The sequence below is a fragment of the Macrobrachium nipponense genome, chromosome 4 (assembly GCF_015104395.2).
Source record: "Macrobrachium nipponense isolate FS-2020 chromosome 4, ASM1510439v2, whole genome shotgun sequence".
Classification (NCBI taxonomy): domain Eukaryota; kingdom Metazoa; phylum Arthropoda; class Malacostraca; order Decapoda; family Palaemonidae; genus Macrobrachium; species Macrobrachium nipponense.
The window spans coordinates 12,895,391-12,913,692 of record NC_061100.1 but is presented as its reverse complement, the minus strand read 5'-3'; the positions used below and the strand labels follow the sequence as shown (position 1 = coordinate 12,913,692).

General features: G+C 36.0%; 1 protein-coding gene across 3 annotated transcripts in view; it reads left to right on the top strand.

The window, feature by feature from the left end:
- LOC135211558 (uncharacterized) overlaps positions 1–18,302 on the top strand; it is a 488,168-nt gene that overhangs the window by 462,054 nt on the left and 7,812 nt on the right. For 2 of the 3 annotated variants that reach the window (XM_064244857.1, XM_064244859.1), the window contains one exon: positions 11,456–11,532. The exons of the other annotated variant lie outside the window; for it this stretch is intronic. In XM_064244857.1, the coding sequence (XP_064100927.1) occupies positions 11,456–11,532 (77 nt within the window). The remainder of the gene's footprint in view (positions 1–11,455; positions 11,533–18,302) is intronic. 3 annotated transcript variants of the gene reach the window in all.

Here is an 18,302-nt window from a genome sequence, read left to right as displayed (position 1 = left end):
TATATATATATATATATATATATAGATGTAGGTATATCTTAGTTTTGCCAGACCACTGAGCTGATTAACAGCTCTCCTAGGGCTGGCCCGAAGGATTAGATATTTTTACGTGGTTAGGAACCAATTGGTCACCTAGCAACGGGACCTACAGCTTATTGTGGGATCCGAACCACACTATATCGAGAAATGAATTTCTATCACCAGAAATATATATATATATATATATATATATATAATATATATATATATATAGTTTCGAAACTGAAGTCAAGGGCAGATAAAATCACTGACCGGGGTTAAGAAAAATTTACATAAAGGTTTTTTGTTTTTTGCGTCGGGGTTTCGGTAGCAAGAATATAATTTTATGCTGTAAAGTTTTTTTTTTCTATCATAGCGCTTTTAATTAAAGCACTTGCATTGTCATCGATGCTCGGAGAACATGTCAACTATTATATTTAGGGCAAGTACATCTTAGAACCAAACCCCCCACCCCCCCCACCCCCTCTCCCGAGTCTGCCGTCCCCTTTAGTTAACTTCCGATGCCACCAAATAACTCTCTCCCTATCTCTCTCTCTCTCTCGTAGCAGGAGTAAAAGACTGGATGCGTGACGACGGTTATGGAAAGACCGTGAAACACTTCGTTAACGAAATGTCAAGGGAAGAGGAAAACGTCGGTAACGCTTCGCATTGATACCAGGTCAACAAACCTCAAGGTCTACTACCTTCCCCTACCCCCTCCTTCTCTTCTCACCCATGTAACCCTGCAATCCCGCCCCCCACCCCCTCACCCCATAGCACAGTACAAGGTCGCATTTCCTCCAACTTGCAAACTTTACTCGCATGACATCCCTTTCCCTTCAGCCATCCATCTCCCCTTCAGTCGAACTTCAGCGATGTTTGGGCCGCTGTGTGCGCGCGCCTTGTAACAAATTTTTTTTTTTTTTTTTTTTTTATGTATCGAGTATGAAGCGATTGCGATCCCTTAATAATAATCCCATTTTCATATATACTTTGCAGTGGTTGTGTATGTGTAATATAATCATTATTAAGCGAAGTATATTCCAGGCTTTCGTAACTTTCAGAATAATCTTATTACTATATGTTTTCTTTGGGAAAGATTTTGCTGTTATTCTTTTGTACAGATCTTTTTGATATTCTTTGTATTGTACCGAATAGTCCCCCCGCCCCTTAACTTCGACTTTCAGAATTTTTAATTCACTGTCAGAGTCCATTTACTTCACTTATCCCCAAAGCGACTTTTTTTTAATCGGATAAATGTCATAATTCCTTATCTCCTTTGGGGATGAGTGAGAATTGGGCATCTTTTGTGTACAGAAAAACTAGTTTCATATTTTTTTTCTTTGTGGTGAGAGGTTATCTGTTCGACTTTCAAGCAAACTTGAAGGCTTTAGATATATTTCTGTAAATTCAGTTGCGCCTCACTTGGCCTTACTATATGATTTTTACCGTACCTTAGTTAGTCGACTGTAGTGGGTGGAGAATGTCATGGGGCTATCTACTTCATCCCGAGGTTTTTGAGAGAGGCAAATGTCAATATCACTCTTTTCAAAGGTGAAAAAGACGTCTTATGAATGTGTATGCATTTATATATGCTAGTATATATGTGTGTGTGTTTGTATACACACACACACACACACACACACACACGCACGCACACACACACACACACACATATATATATATATTATATATATATATATATATATATATATATATATATATTATTCTTATATGTCTGTGTATCTGTGTGTATATGAATTTCAGTAAAAAAAAATAGATAAATATTCAAAACTCAAAGCAAGAAAGCTGATGACCTTTGCTCCATATAATTTAATTTTATTCATTCAGTAATTCAGTATAATGGAAGAACATTGGATCCAGATGTAAAATACACTATCAATATATCGAATAAGGATAACATAGGCAATGATATGTCACAAATAGGCGAGACATGGATGAATTTTTTTACACCTTTGAGACGAAGATAGGCCAGCGTGCCACAAGCGGGCCTGGACAAGTCAAGAAACAGAATATGTGGGTATTTTTAAGGTTACCCATTTGAAGTCAAGAAATTGTAAATATATGTAAAATTTGTTTGTAACGTATGAGTGTTACATTAATTATGAAAAGTCTTTCCATTCAGAATGCGTGATTCTCATAGAATTTTTGTCTCGATGCAAATCAAGTTACAAATGTAAGTATATTGTCGTTATAGAAGGGCGCTGGTCGATATTTTCCGAAACTGCTTTGTCTGAAGGAACCAGTTTTCGATGAAGTTTATGAAGCACACATGGATCTATAATATGGTAATGGATGCATGCATACTTGCATTTATGCGAAGAGTAATACTGAGAGTTAGAGTAGAGAAATCAAAAGCATACATATTATTCGTATTTCATGAATAGTTTTTTCTTACCTCACCAAACACTCTAATGCACTGCATCGATCCTTTGCAATTCTCATTAACCCTGATAAACGTCACCTGAGGAGCTTCATACATGTGTATTAAAAAGGGAGTAATCGGATGCGAATACACATACGTGTGTGCGTGTGTGTGTGTGTGTGTATGTGTCACCTTTTGAGATGACAACATACGAGTTGGAGTCAATCTCTCTTTGACAACCCAATACTCCCATGCATACCAAAGTTCCTAAACTTATAAGGAATTTAAAGCAACTCTGGCACGGCAACTCCTCTTCGGCACAGGCGATTATCCGAATATCCGGTTATGAATAGAAAATGTGCCAACTCAGCGGCGCGGCGCTGCAAGGAGAACACTCTGGGAAGCTTTTGGGTCGTCGGGAGGGAGGGAGGAAGGGAGGGAGACCGGGAGAGGCAACTGTCCTTATCAAATCCTAAATAAACAAATGCGGGGAGTGGTGACATTATTCCTGAGGCTGCATCGGCGCTTGATGCTCATTTATGTGGCCCAGTAAAACATGTACGCATAAACCATCCCCCCCCCCCCCCCCACCCCCCCCCCCGCCCCCCCCACTCCTCCTCCTCCGCCTCCTCCCTCCTCCTTCCTCCTCCTCCTCCTCCTCCCCAGAGCCTCCTTCCCAACCAACAACCCCTCTTCTCAATCCTGTGTGTTCACTTGGCAAGGCAAAACGCTCTTATATCAGATTTATTGGACGATCATTCCCTAAGGATATAGAACATGAAAAATATCAGCCCTTTTGGATGGGTATTTCCCATTCATTTCCAAGACTTTCAAAAACTCCCTTCGACCGTTTCACTCCCCCCTTCCTCCTTCCCCTTCCGCAGCCCCCTACCCAGCAGCAAACTCGTATAGAACGTCTCCTTCCCCTCCCCTTTTAAATGCCCGTCAATCGAATCAAATTAACAAAAGAACGAAGGTATCTGGTACGTTTGGTTAACACATATTAGGACAAGTTGGGTTTTGTGCCAAAATCAATGTTGCGATGAGAACCGTTTGCAAGGCCAGCAGTTTGCCGCACTCGTTTGCAACCCAGGACGCGAACCCGGCAAAAGAGGGGACCAGAGGGAGCGGGGTCCCCCGGAAAAGAAGGGGCTGGAGGGAGGGGGGGACCCTGGCAAAAGACGGGGGCCGGGGGGAGAAGATCCCCAGAAAGAGGAGGGGTACACACCAAAACACAAACACGCGATCTCTGTAAAGGAGGGGAGGGTGGATGGACTCCACCCAGTCACAAACGTACACATACACAAACACACACAAGCACTAACAACTCGTCCTCTCTTTACCACCCCTCCCCCCCACCCCTCACAACCTCTGGCCTCTGAAAAGGGTGGTCACCCTCCTGCCAGTGTCTTTGCTCCACCTCCACCTCTCTCTCTCTCTCTCTCTCTCTCTCTCTCTCTCTCTTCTGCTTCTGTTCCTATTTCTCGAGAAAGAAACGCTTGAGGCGGATGTCCTTTTCTATAGTCCTGCGCCTTCTCTCGCCCAAACAAAGAGGGAAAGAGAGGAAGACTTATAATATGTCCTTTGTCATAGTCCTCTACCTTTTACAGTCAAAATAATTTTTTGAGAGAGAGAGAGAGAGAGAGAGAGAGACGTATCCTTTTCGCTATTTTTTTATGTAATTCAAATAAGTACGTATAACAATGTTTTTTATTTCTCACTCTCCACGATCCAGATAGTATCACATTTACTCTGCATAATCAATAGTCAAAGTTCAAAAAAAGTCATAGTAAATTGATGTTTTATTTAGGCAACACCAATCATCATTATATATATATATATATATATATATATGTGTGTGTGTGTGTGTGTGTGTGTGTGTGCGTGTGTGTGTGTGTATGTACAATAAAAATAATATAATAAGTTATAACAAAATCCGAGTGGTTCTAGTTTTGTTTGTCCTCCCCCGATTTACAATACGGAGATGACACAACACCACCGACCTCCAAACTGATATGTCCGGCCCGGTGGGCGGGGTAGGTAGGGATCGGGAGGGTAGGGGAGACAGTGCGCCTACGTGCGCCAACAAGCTCGTATGTATATATGCAGTATAATATATATATATATATATATATATATATATATATATATATATATGTGTGTGTGTGTGTGTGTGTGTGTGTATGTATAACTGAATCACGAAAATTTGGAACGCGATGAATATATAAATAAAGGCAAAAGCCACGAAGGAAATCGAAACGAAGGAGTGCTGCAAGGCCTTTCGACTCAATGACCTTTGATAAGCAGACATTGAGCCGAAAGGCCTCGCAGTACTCTTTCATTTCAATTTCCTTCGTGACTTGTGCCTTTATTTATAATATATTGTAATACACTCATGTTCGTATTTTTGTGTCCAGTCATAATCTGTACAGGTATTTTCATTGAAAGTTAATAAGAAAGGTGTTTATTGGTTGAGCCTTAGATCTGTCTTGTATGATGATACCGAAGGAATTCTTTGGAACCTTTAGTATTACCGTTTACCTGCGATATGAATGTTGCCCCAGATAGTACAATATGCAGAAGGTGCAGTTTTGTTGCAGTTAGTTTTTTGTTTCTTTTTTTTCTTCCAGACAAGGTTGTGTGAAGTGGTTGCTGTCTTTTTCCTAATTTAGGCTGTTTTCCAGTTGGGAACATCCGCTAACCGCCCACCCCCCTCAATCCCCCTAAAGAAATTCCAAGCTTTCTTGCTTTGCGGAGCTTTATGGTAATTTCTCTTCAGTAGCTATGTGCATTGTTCGACTGGCCAGTACCAAGAGTCTCTCATTCCTTGCACTCTAAATCTGTGAAGGAGTCTTCTCGGCAGTATTATGGATGCCGATGCTCATAAGCTTAAGAGAGACTACAATGGAACTTAGTAGCACCAGGTACCATCGCCTGTTTATATTTTATTACTGTTTTTATTTCTATATTTTCATATGTTGTAAACCTATTTATCATGTGTTAATCTTTTTTCCATTCTTTCTTGTAATTAATACTCTTCTAATCTTTGGAAATCTGCTTCACGATTTTTTGGTTTTTATCTTTGTTTCATGTGAATATTTGCTCACGTTGATTTATATTATACATAATTGCATATGTCTGTGACTTGCACTACAAATTTTCAACGCTTTATCAAGAATATATTTACGTGCAACGCCCAGCTCTTGCTTGTGACGTCTTGACATTTCTCATGGTTGTTTCCGGTTGTAAATATACTCTTTCATAGAGCAGAAATTCTTCCTTCTAAATATATTAATGCCGAAAAGAAAATAATGTCATTTCGTGTTAATAATAAGTTAAAAACAATTAGACTTCAAGTAGGAATTTGGCAATCATCCTATCAAAGCGACAGGAGGATTGAAGTTATATTAACAAGGTTGAGGATTGGTCACTGCCGAATGACACAGTTTTCTTCTTGATGGTGGTAGTGCTCCAGTGTGTGTTCACTGTGATAGCCTTTTGACAGTTGAGCACATTCTGGTTCACTGCACCAGGTATGTAAATAAGAGGTGGATGTACCATCTAGATGGTAAAACTATATCTGAAATTTTAGGAGACAACATCGATGTTGGCCCTGTTATGAGTTTTTTAAAGGCTTGTGGATTTTATAAGAATGCCTAGTAATTTTATATAGATATCATTATTTTTTTTTTTTTTTTTTTTTATTTTTATCATAAATTGTCATTTAACTTTAAATCCCATTAGAAATTTAATGTCGAGTTTACCGTTTTAAACATTGATCATCAGAGTATCTGTTTTAAACTCATTATTTATATCATTCCCATTGAACTCATTATTTATATTTCCATTTCTATTCATTATCACTATAGCGCTGAATGACTCTATGGGTCCCAGTGCTTGGCTTTATGCCCAAAATCACATATTCCATTCAAAGCTCACTATATCACGAAAGATTATGATGATGATGATGTCATTGCTTCAAGTCTTACATTCTACCATAACTTGAACCTTTCGACCTTTGATCTTGACCTTCCAGGCAAGTGTGCTTAAACCGTTTGTCTCATTTTCGTTAACATTAGTAATAAGGGCCTTTACGGCCATCGCTCTTATTAACATCTTCCCATTTTATGTTTGGGGCTTAATCCTCTTGAATTAGTCCGTGACACTCATTTTTTCAAGCGTATAATAGCAATGGTGACTGTAACTTGATATATAAATATAAATGTAAATATGATGAATATAATAATAATGAAAACGTAATAAGAAGAATAATACAATGAATATTAAATAGTAGAAAAAATAATTATGATATAACAATTATCATATGGTATTTGAAGTAAAATCTTCACCTTTTATAATGAAATGAATTAATTACTATGTAGTACATATGTCAGGCAGTATCCGCAAGCTAGTGAAAGAAAGTAAAGCAAAATTGCCTGCTAAGTCTTGAAAAAAGGTGGATATCAAAATTCTCAACAAATGCCTAGATGAAAAAGAAATTATCTTTTTATTTTAACTAGGCAAGGTTTGGCGACGGGTCAGCGCAAAAAAAAAAAAAAAAAAAAAAACTGCCGGGGGAGACAGACAGACCGACAGAAAAGAGCACTTGAATACAGAAGTAGCAGACAGAAGAATGACAACAACAGTTTGTGTGTGTGTGTGTGTGTGTGTGTGAGAGAGAGAGAGAGAGAGAGAGAGAGAGAGAGAGCTGTTATAGATGGTTGTGCTCGGAGTAATATAGATGCAGCCGGGATAAAGTTTTGATGGTGATAATCATCATTTGGCGTTTTGCCTACAGGGAACTCCTCCTCCTCCTCCTCCTCCTCCTCCTCCTCCTCCTCCTCCTGTGGAGATGGAGTAGGAGGGAATGGAGAAAAGGAGGAAAGAACAGGGAGGAAAGGGGAGAAAAGAACCCAAGTTCTTTAAGGAGACGGCACATAAGCAAGACATCCATCCAGGGTGAGAGCAGGTCCAAGTCAGCTGTCTTGTCATTAAGTTTTTTTTTGGGGGGGTTGGAGGGAGGGAGGGAAGTTTTGGGGTTGGCAAGGGGATTACCACAGTTTGGCATCCATTGTCACTCAGTCATCTCATGCCTTCAAGTTTATCCCGAGTTTACCTAGAAAGCAATATATTGAGAAGTGGTTTTCTTGATTAGGCTTCTAGGTGTTATTCAGATAAATCTTAATTAGAATATTTTTGCCAGTCAGTATTAATACAGTTTTTTTGTAATATGAAAATACAAACAAATTTCATTTATAAATCTTCAATAAACCTTTTTTAAGGCAATTTGATTGATTTTTTATCGTTTTAAGATATCTTATTAATCAGCAAAAAAAAAAAATTTCAAAAGATTAATTAAATATTAATCTGATATCTAGTCAATATTAGTAGAAATATGCAGTCTTGTTTATTTTTTAAATCCTATGTATTAGAATAGTATTTCAATATACCCCTTAATCACCTGGAAATTGTCAAGACTTTTCACGATTAAGTTTAGCACTTTCAGTCTTAATTTTGTTTCGTATACGTTACCCATCAGATATACGGTGACCCTTCTTAGTTACTGAGTTATTGTACCTTTATCTGTTTACAATGTAAATTTGCCAGAACTCCTTCTTAGCGTCGGTATTGTCTGGTCACACAGGTTACCTCCGAAAGGTATGCTAAGCTCTCCTGTCAGATTATTTTTTGTCTATAGGTGGGGCTCGCGACTAGCAACAAGTGATGAGGTTTTGGGAGTAAAAGGAGTGTCATGTTTTGGGAGAAGAGACAGTTTGGAGGTGACTGTTTTGGTCTCTGAGGGCGAGGTCTCCGAACGCTATTTTAGGATACAACTTCAGAAAGATATTTGGATGGATTACTCAGTGCGTCCTCGATCGCATTACACAAGTTGGTCTCCACATTCCCAAATATGCGTAGGTCTCCACATTCCCAAATATGCTATAATGTGTCAGTCACAAACATGAGAGCCATCCCGCTTGATCATTGGCTCATTCCAAAATCTTCTAGAAAATGGTCGATTGTGTTTTTGTACTTTTTCATTCTCTGACGTGTGATTTAGGTAGATCTACAACTCGGTTTACACAGTTTCTTCCTGTATATCTCCTTTCACTTTAGAAATACATAACATGGGAAACAAAGATAAGCAAAGGTCAGCGCGGAAGTGAATAGGAACCATCAACAAGCTATCAAATATTGCGGCAACAGGTTACCCTCTGAGTAATCTTAAATAACACCTGGCTGCAGGTGACGAGGGAAGGTGTGAAATGCGCATAATTTTTGGATTTAATGATGCGGATTAAAGAATTGAGAAGATGCTAGATTCATTCGTTGTTTCTGATAACTGTAATCAAACTTGAGTCTTTCAGAACGAAAATCTTTTCATGAAGGAAGTTTTAATGTATAGAGAGCGTACTTCCGAAACACGCTCACTATACTCAACATATTGTGTTATTGTTTTTCCATCATACTGTTTAATTAATATTATTTGCATAATTTATATTCATTTAGAGTGTTAAAAATCAAAAGTGAAATCAGGTTTTACACTGTTTGTTGTAGTGAGCCAGGGAAAGAATATACACACATGCACGTGCATATATAATAATATATATATTTATATATATATATTATATATATATATATATATATATATGTATATTATATATATATTATAGATATATATCCACCACATACATACATACATACAAGTCTTACCCTTCTTGCTCTTACGTACGTATATACGCACGTGTATCTATATGTGTATATACATATAAAACATACATCGAGCTATAAAATTAATGACCCCTTAATATCTAATTCACTCTACCTCGGAATTAATATATATTCATATATGTTAACCGAAGGGAAATTTTTTAGTCGATAAGAAATTCGCCCGTGAGCCGATGAATTTGTTATCGAACTATAAAAATTTCCCTTCGGTTAACACATATGAAAATATAGTAATTCAGAGGTAGAGAGTATTAGACATTAAAGAAAAGACATTTGTAGCTCGATGAATGCATATGAATCACGGTAATGTGATATGACTCATACCATATTAACATAGTTAATATATATTTATATTATTATAGATAATATATAATATATTATTATATATATATATATACATATATATATATATATTATTATATATATAGATATATATCTAGATAATATATATATATATCTGTCTGGTGTGTGTAGTGTCTGTGTGTGTTTATGTCTAGTAAAAGGAGCCCATAAAAACACCAAAATATAGAGCGAAAAGTACTATATTTCAGAGACTGCTGTCTTCATCTACCTGAAGATGGAGACAGCAGTCTCTGAAATATAGTACTTTTCTCTCTATATTTTGGTGTTTTTATGGGCTCCTTTTATTAGATGGAATTCTGTTGTTACAGAACATTTTTACCAGTCATGTATATATGTATATATATACATATATATGTATGTATTTACGTATATGCACGGCGATTCTTTTATGCAATTGTATGCATATTATGCATTTGCGAGAGTATGAATATGCGGATGTTAGAGCAGGAATTTTTGTCATTCGTTCGCCTTTTGTCAGAATTAAATGAAGCGTGACCAATTGAAGCAAGACAGTCCATGATTTCCCGTCTAGTGATTCTTGCTCATCATAGATGGCTCATACAGGTAGTAATGAAGGATAGCAAATCTGATTTATTTGTGCTATCAGATGCGATTTTAAAACTTGCAATGGAGGTTTTAGCCTATAGTTGGATGCAAATGTGGGGGTCTGTGCATTGTCTAGGAGCGCAAGTGGTAGTATTGTTGACCTTCAGTTTTGACTGTTTTATCCCTTTTACTTTCCTTTATTACCGCTCTTCTAGGTTAGTGCCCTCTCTTTCCCCAAAGTCTCTGGCACTAAGGTGAGATTAGTTCTTTAATGTAATTTTCTGTGGAAAAGTTCAGTATATCTTAGTGTTAACCAGACCACTGAGCTGATTAACAGCTCTCCTAGGGCTGGCCCGAAGGATTGGATATTTTTACGTGGCTAGGAACCAACTTGTTACCAATCAACGGACCTACAGCTTATTGTGGGATTTGAACCACATTATATCGAGAAATTGGTCTCTAATCACCAGAAACAAATTCCTCTGATTCCACGTTGGCAGATCGGGGAGTCGAACTGCAGATTAACAGATTGAGGAGAGTGTTGAGGGGAAAAAAAGAAAAAAAAAAACAGAAATGAACTTAAATCTTTCTTTAGGATATTGTATTTATTGCAAGATAGTCATAATTACTTATTGTATCTCTGATTACAGTGTATTATCTTATTCAATGTCAGCCTTGACACACTTACATTAATGAATGATGCTACATTTGTATGTGTGTGTGTATATATATATATATATATATATATAATATATATATATATATATATATACATATATACATTATATATATATGTATATATGTATATATACATATATACGTTATATGTATGTGTACTATATTATATATATATATATATATTATATAATATTAATAATATATATATATACTTATAACGAAAATCAGGCATTTCGCAAACTGCCTGAAACGTCAGGCAGATAGCGAAATGCACTTAGAGACATTTGATCCCCCTAGGGCCTAATACTAAACGCGGCGAAACAGTGTAGGTACTATCGCCCGTGTGGCGGGGGTTCAAATGTAGTAGCCCCTGGAGGATCAAATGTCCCTAAGTGCATTTTGCTATCTGCCTGAAATTTCAGGCAGTTCGTGAAATGCCTGGTTTCGATATCTGCCTGTAACACACACACACACATATATATGTGTGTGTGTGTGTAATTCCTGTATTTTTAGTTGTAAGTTTAGAGGGTTTTACTGTTATGGTGTAATGTTTATAAAAATGAGGAAAACTAAATCGTTCATTCCTAAAGATATGATTAGAGTTGAAAGCGATTTTCGCTTATGTCCATTTCTATAGATATACAGGGACTGCCGTTATTCAGAGGCGTATTTTCTTATCTTGTATTATACTAAGTAAAGCATGCAAGAGAAACTAAGCCCTGATTGTATTTCCAGGATTGAACTGCACTTCGATAGGTCCAGTTGCACTAGACTTGCGCTCCCAATACCAGATTCTCCGGCCGTATTCGCTAGTACGTGAATATGTCGTTGTAATTAGATAGAATATTTAATTGTATTTGTATGTATAGACTACATTAATTACCTCATTAGGGGAATAAATCTGCAATAATCGTGAAACTGCAATTTGCTATATGACACGATAAAAGCATTACAGTGCGCTTCAATTTGCATGGACTGAATTGCCACAATTCTGCTAAACAAAGCGTTTATTTTATGTTATATATACTATATCATATATATATATATTTTTCTTTGTAAGGAAGTTGCATGTCTTGTACGAGTTTTTTTTTTTTTCTTTCTTTTTGTCAGGGAGCTTTAGTGTTCATCTATATAGTCATACCTCTTAGTGATAATTTAGTACTTTTGTATTGCTGTTTTTTGTTGTTATCCCCTTTGAATATCGTAAGTAAACATGTCATTTAATCTTTGTCAATCAGTCTGAAACCGTGTAGTGTCTTGTTTAAATGTTCAAATAAAGCTGTTGCTTTACAATTTGATCTTAATCGAGATGGTCGCACAATATAACTGACATTATCAACCATTTTTGGCGAAATTACTATCATACGAAAGAAATCAGTTTCCCTCGTGCATGAAGGGGGAAAAAATCTACTTTATTGTTGTTGGTGGAAGTGGTGGAGTTTCTTAAGGAACGACTCTCGGTAAATCTGTAGTGTTAATCTCGCAGCTGCCTCGCCATACTTCACTTACTGCCGGCCGTCTGCACACCTTACTTATTGTCCTCCGATCTTTCCTCTCATTCCATCTCATCGCCTTAGCTGTCCTTTGTTTGTTTCCTTCTTGTTTTCGGTGATTGTTTACACGGTGGCACAGACTTTTATGTATGACGTTGGTTAATCTTTTTGATTTGCTGGGTGACTGGCCATCCCAAATGTTTGTTAATAAAATTTTGAACTCTTTTACATCTCTTCTTTGGGAATATATATCAGCAACTGAAACGAAGTGATATCTTTGATTTTTATAGAAAGCTTTTAGTCTAATGGTTTTATTGACTGGAATTTTCTTCTTATTGTAGGTTTCTTTTTATAATAACTAATTTAATCTAGGCTTATTGTCTTTGTGGTTTCCTTGTAGGCATATTTTTATTTAAAATGTCGTACAGTTGGACAATACTCATAATTTAATTCAATTTTGTTAGATGAATTATGATCACTTCATGACGTAAGAAAATAGTAGAAAATAGGGAAGAGAATAAAATATGGGGAAAAGAGAGATATAGAATTCCTGGTTTTAAAGTTATTAAGGTAAAATAAGATAGATTACAGTTTCCGCCCAGTACTTGAAAAAAAAAAAATGTAGGCACTTCACATTGAACGTTGAAGAAATGACAGAGTCCAATTACCGCGTGGCCGAAATGTGAAATAGATCTTTTATACCAAACAGGAAAAGGGGCGGGGTTAAATTGTGACTTTCTCTGCTGACGTATACATATCATATAATTCATTACAGTATCGCTGAAAAGAAATTTCTAATAAAAAAGACAACTGAAAAGCTGTTTATAAGTCTGCCAAATCATGAATGGTAAAAGACATTGTTCAGAGCGACAATTCCAGCTGGTTCTAAACCGTTTGTTTACGAAAGAGATTCATGCAGAGAAAACTTATCTTCAGTTACTATGAATTGAATGTCAAAAATTGACAGAACGGGATGGTCTTAGTCAAATTTTTTCGTTAAAGAATTGGGAGCAATGAATATTACATTCTCCACAGAGATAATTTCGATGCTTTAGTAGATTATTCACAACAAATATTTATTAGTATAGAACCGAAGAAACAAAACAACGTAAAAAGAATTGAGCCATCATCTGATACGTAAATTAAATTAATAGGGGAAACGAAAACCGGTCCGACATACTAAGGAAACAAAAGTTGTCTGGTTTTTGAAAAATAAAAACTAGATCCACCAGTCATAAATAAAAACAATGGTCTAGATAAAAATAAACTGCGTTTTACCTGTAATTAAACAAAAAACAAAAGATTCATCACGTACAAAGTACATCGAGATTCCCAACTCTGTAAATAAGAAAAAACTGCCACGAAAAAGATGTATTCGAGCACGAGAGCTCACTTACGTTTATCTTCCTCAGTAACAAAAAGAATTCAACTTCCTTGTGTGTATGTGTGTGTGTGTGTGTGTTTTATCCCTTTGTCGGCTGCACTCTTTAGGCGTTTATCATGGTACCTTGGCTTTTATGCACTATTTAAAAGAACCCGGTGCTTTCGCCTTTTCTTGAGAGTTAGATATTATGTTTCGATAAAGGTTGATAGCGCTGTTAGTAATGGAATGTAAAAACTGCGATTTGTAATGGTAATGCATATCTTGTCCTCATCGCTGAGAGAGAGAGAGAGAGAGAGAGAGAGAGAGAGAGAGAATGTATTAGTTGTAATCGGAGCAAGATTAAATAAAAGAAGTTTGGCTGTTGTTATGGTACTAGCGTTATATTTTGATATTTCTAGTAGATTCCTGTTGTTCTATAGTTAATCTTATTATTTTTATCTTATGAAAATTTCAGTTTATCTGTCAGATTATTAATTTAGGTTTCATTAGCAGAATTTTAATCAGCGGATTTTACTTCGTTTACTTTTATTAACTATCCATCTTTCAATGACGAAGTCGTCAAGTATGGAAATAACTTTGTAAATAGGTTTATCCGTTCTTTTGGGTTTTAGTCCATTCACTTTTTTAAATGAAGAGTCGTAATTCTGAATCAAGTGTTCAATCATAGCTCCAATCCTAGGCAGCAAATACTACATGTTCTTATGAAGCATGTAGGGTTACTCTTAATACACATTGGCTACATCAACCACAGATTTCAAGAGTTCATCTGTGAGATACCAAGTTGAGAAGCACCTATAAATCTCTGCTGTCAATTACAAAGACATGTCAGTGTCGAAATTAGTTTTGAATAACATACAGGAACGAATGTCAGTGCTACTCTAAATAACAGTTAGTTACCATGATAAAAACTGCTAGCTGAAGAGGGCCTCTCTCTCTCTCTCTCTCTCTCTCTCTCTCTCTCTCTCTCTCTCTCTCTCTCTCTCTCTCTCTCTCGTGGTTATTATAGTACTGGTGTATTTAAACCATCATATGCGTTTGTCTATATCTACTGAAATGTAATTCATTATGTCTAGAAAAATTCCCGAATGAAAAAATAACGAACGTTTAAGTTTCTATGGATATTTTATGCAAATTTAATTTCCAGCAAATTTCACAACGGCTTGCGAAAGTGTCTCGTCTCAGTCCCAGTGTTTTATCGCTTTCATCTGGTCGTCTTTATGCATTTTTTTTTCTTTCCATAACAGTACTGTGGGAATGGAACCAAGATGTTGATCAGTAAAGCACTTTGCCTGTCATCATGCGAGTATGACTTTCCTTTTCTGTCTTTTTCTCTCTGTTTCAATGAGGGTGAATTGAGGAAGGCAGCAATTCGCCTCTCTCTCTCTCTCTCTCTCTCTCTCTCTCTCTCTCTCTCTCTCTCTCTCTCTCTCTCTCTCCAGTCGCATTTAAAAATATACTTGTTCACAAAGATTAAGCTACAAATGTCAAGTAATATCCAATTCACCTTACCTCGGAAATATAATACCGAAGGGGAATTATAAATTGATAAGTGGTATAGTCAAATGGTAGACTCGTATCATCGACAGCAGCTTCTGCCCGACTTCCAGTGACGAGTTCTCTTATCCCTGAACTGGGCTTATTCTCCAAACTTCTTTAATAACGACATTATGATAAACTGTTGATCCACACATCCTCTTCCTTTGCTTAATAATGCATTGTTCATCTCCTATTAATCATTCTATCAACAAGCACCAGAGATTTTGAAATCAGAAAAGTATATAAAGATTTGTTTGTGTCTCCCCTTTTTATATATATAAAAAAACTGTCCCACAGAAGAAGGATGTCTCATTTTCAGAAAAAATATTTCACATTTTCAAAGGAACGAGGAAATGTTTTACACACTCTTAATGTGGATTCTTGAAGAATAATGAAAAAATATTCAATTTACATTTATAAATTAGTTGTTATAGACCCTTAAGAGATTTCACCCTTGATGAAGATATGTATAAATTAGATATAAAATATGTAAGGCTAATTGGAAGGTTACTATAAATTTAAACAAGCAAAAAGATATTTGCACCCGACGGATGCGAGGTGGGGAGCCATGCACTCGTGCTCGAGGTAAATTACTCCAGGTAGAAATCTGTAAATCTATACAGGTGGCTGCTTACCTTTTTTCCATCCACACCATCTACCTTTCTCAAATTATACGGATTTTACATGTTTCTTTTAGAATTTAATGACAGATATTCACATTTTTATGTAAAAAAAAACCCGTTTTATAAGACTAGGCTCGATTATGTTTCTTTCCAGTGCATGATTGAAATAGGCTATCATCTTGCCCTTGCCAAATTTTCTGCATGATTGTTTTCACTAACATGTACGAAAATTACCAAAGTATCCGTGTATTTCTCTTAAGAAGTGTTGTTCCAATCATCCAGTCAGTTTATAGATTCATGCCATTTTCAAGGTCTTTCAAATTCACCGCTTTCGTAACTTTTAATTTTTTTCTCTTCAACCCCAGTCAAATCTCAAATCAGCTTCTTAGTCAATTCGTTTTCGTGCCGGCGGCCACCACCCCCCCCCCCCCCCCCCCCCCCCCCACGCCCCGTAATTTTCATCAGCATGCACAGCAAACATCCGTAAAATCGCATTAGTATATCGTGCATGTCCTGGCCATAGGTACTGTAGCCGTATACTAAAATTCTAGATACTCCGCGTTTCATCTTGGCTAGTAATATCATGAACCTTCATGAACCTTCCTTAGATTGGTACTGGCAATAATAAAGGCAAGTCTTCTCCACCTTTCAGCCCCTAGACTACGGTGATCTTTTCCCATTGAAAGCAGTATGCTAACCAAAGCCAGAAGAAAATGATCAGTTCTTTATGTTTTACCCGAATCAAGACAATATCTGAAGACTTCAAAGTGCAGATGCCTAATATTATATATATTATAAGTAATAATTAACTTTGCTGTTTACGAAAACTCATATACTGAGAGGTATAACAATTGAGAGGCATGTTATCTCCAATTGAAGTCCAGCATAACGATTTTATTTTCATGCTTATTCATATTCGAGACGGATATAAAACAAGAATCCACGCCTTGTGCTGAGGTTCAGGAAATTCTGTAAGCCTACACGGTAACCATTTTGATAAATTTCGTTTCACAGCGTAACTCAAAACGCAAGTATTCCACTAAATTTGAGTGATGGTAGACGTGCACCGAACATGTACCATTCTTGTTATTTAATTCATTACGAAAGGACCCTGGCTGCAGTAATAGTGAATTTAGGTATATGTACTAGACAAGACAAATTCTCTTGAAGTGTTCTGCCTTTGTATTCTTAAGGGAATGCAGTATTCATCGAGCCAGGAATTCACACGCTCAACACTGAACAAAGGTGAAGACACCATTCGGTGGACGTTGGATATTTTATAGCTGTCGGAAATGACAAGTTATTATCATTGTTTCCGTCACTTTTTAGGTAATTGATTTCAGGAATAATTATTTCATATGAGCCCAGTTGGTCAGTTTTATCTAAGTATAAATGTAGAGTAGATTCTATTTGTCGAGAGGACTATTATATGTAGTTATTTAAAATGGTGACAAAGCTTTGGACGTTTTTCTTTCTTTTTATACACCGAGATAATCCTTGATTCAGTAATTATTCGTTGCTCAAGAAATCACTTAGAATTTTTTATCATTCTTGCGTTTATGTAAATCTACAGAACACATTTAGAACATAGGGCTTGATTTGAGTTTGTCCTAGGGATCTTTAACCTTTGGAGCAAGTAAGACAAAAAGAAATGAATTTTAAGCAAAATGTCCAAGATTTTGTAGATAATTTTTGAGACAATTGTTGCGGAGGGTGGGGGACAACTGTTGAGTCACCCTTGGCGGTTCAAAAATGAATTTCTTCTTAGTTCACGAAGACATACAGTTTTCTGACAACTTTTAAAGGGATATTGATTTAAAATATATATATATATATATATATATATATATATATATATATATATATATATATAATATATAATGCCGTTATCCAGTTGAGTCATGTTAATGGCATCTGTTTAACACAAATTGTGGAATGTGCCTGCTGCTTCTTGTCTGTCGAAAGATAAACCATTTCTTTATTCGGAGCTTCCTGGGTGCTGGTTTGTTCAGGAAAACCCTTGAGCACTTGTCTAAGGGTTTTGGTTCCTAAGTAGATTCATATTTGATATTTTTTGACAAGTTATGTTATGGAAAGGTTTGCAACTTTCTTATTCAAATTTTATAAACGGTAATGTATATTTTACCCCTGTTGTCGCTATTAATATTATATGTAATATACACACATATACATATGTATCAACAACACAAACACACACACCCACACACAACACATATATATATATTTATATAATATATATATATATATATATAGTATATATTATATATCTATGTATATTTTATATATAAATATTTATATTTATGTGTAAAAGTATTGGTGACAAATGTATAGATCAAATAGTAGATGACGTATTCAGATGAGCATGAAGAGTGATAAAAGGTTTAAAGGGTAAGAAATGCTGGATATATATATATATTAATAATATATATATATATATGATATATCTATATATATATATATATAATATTATATATATATATATATATGTATGTATAATATATTATTATATCTATATCTATATATAT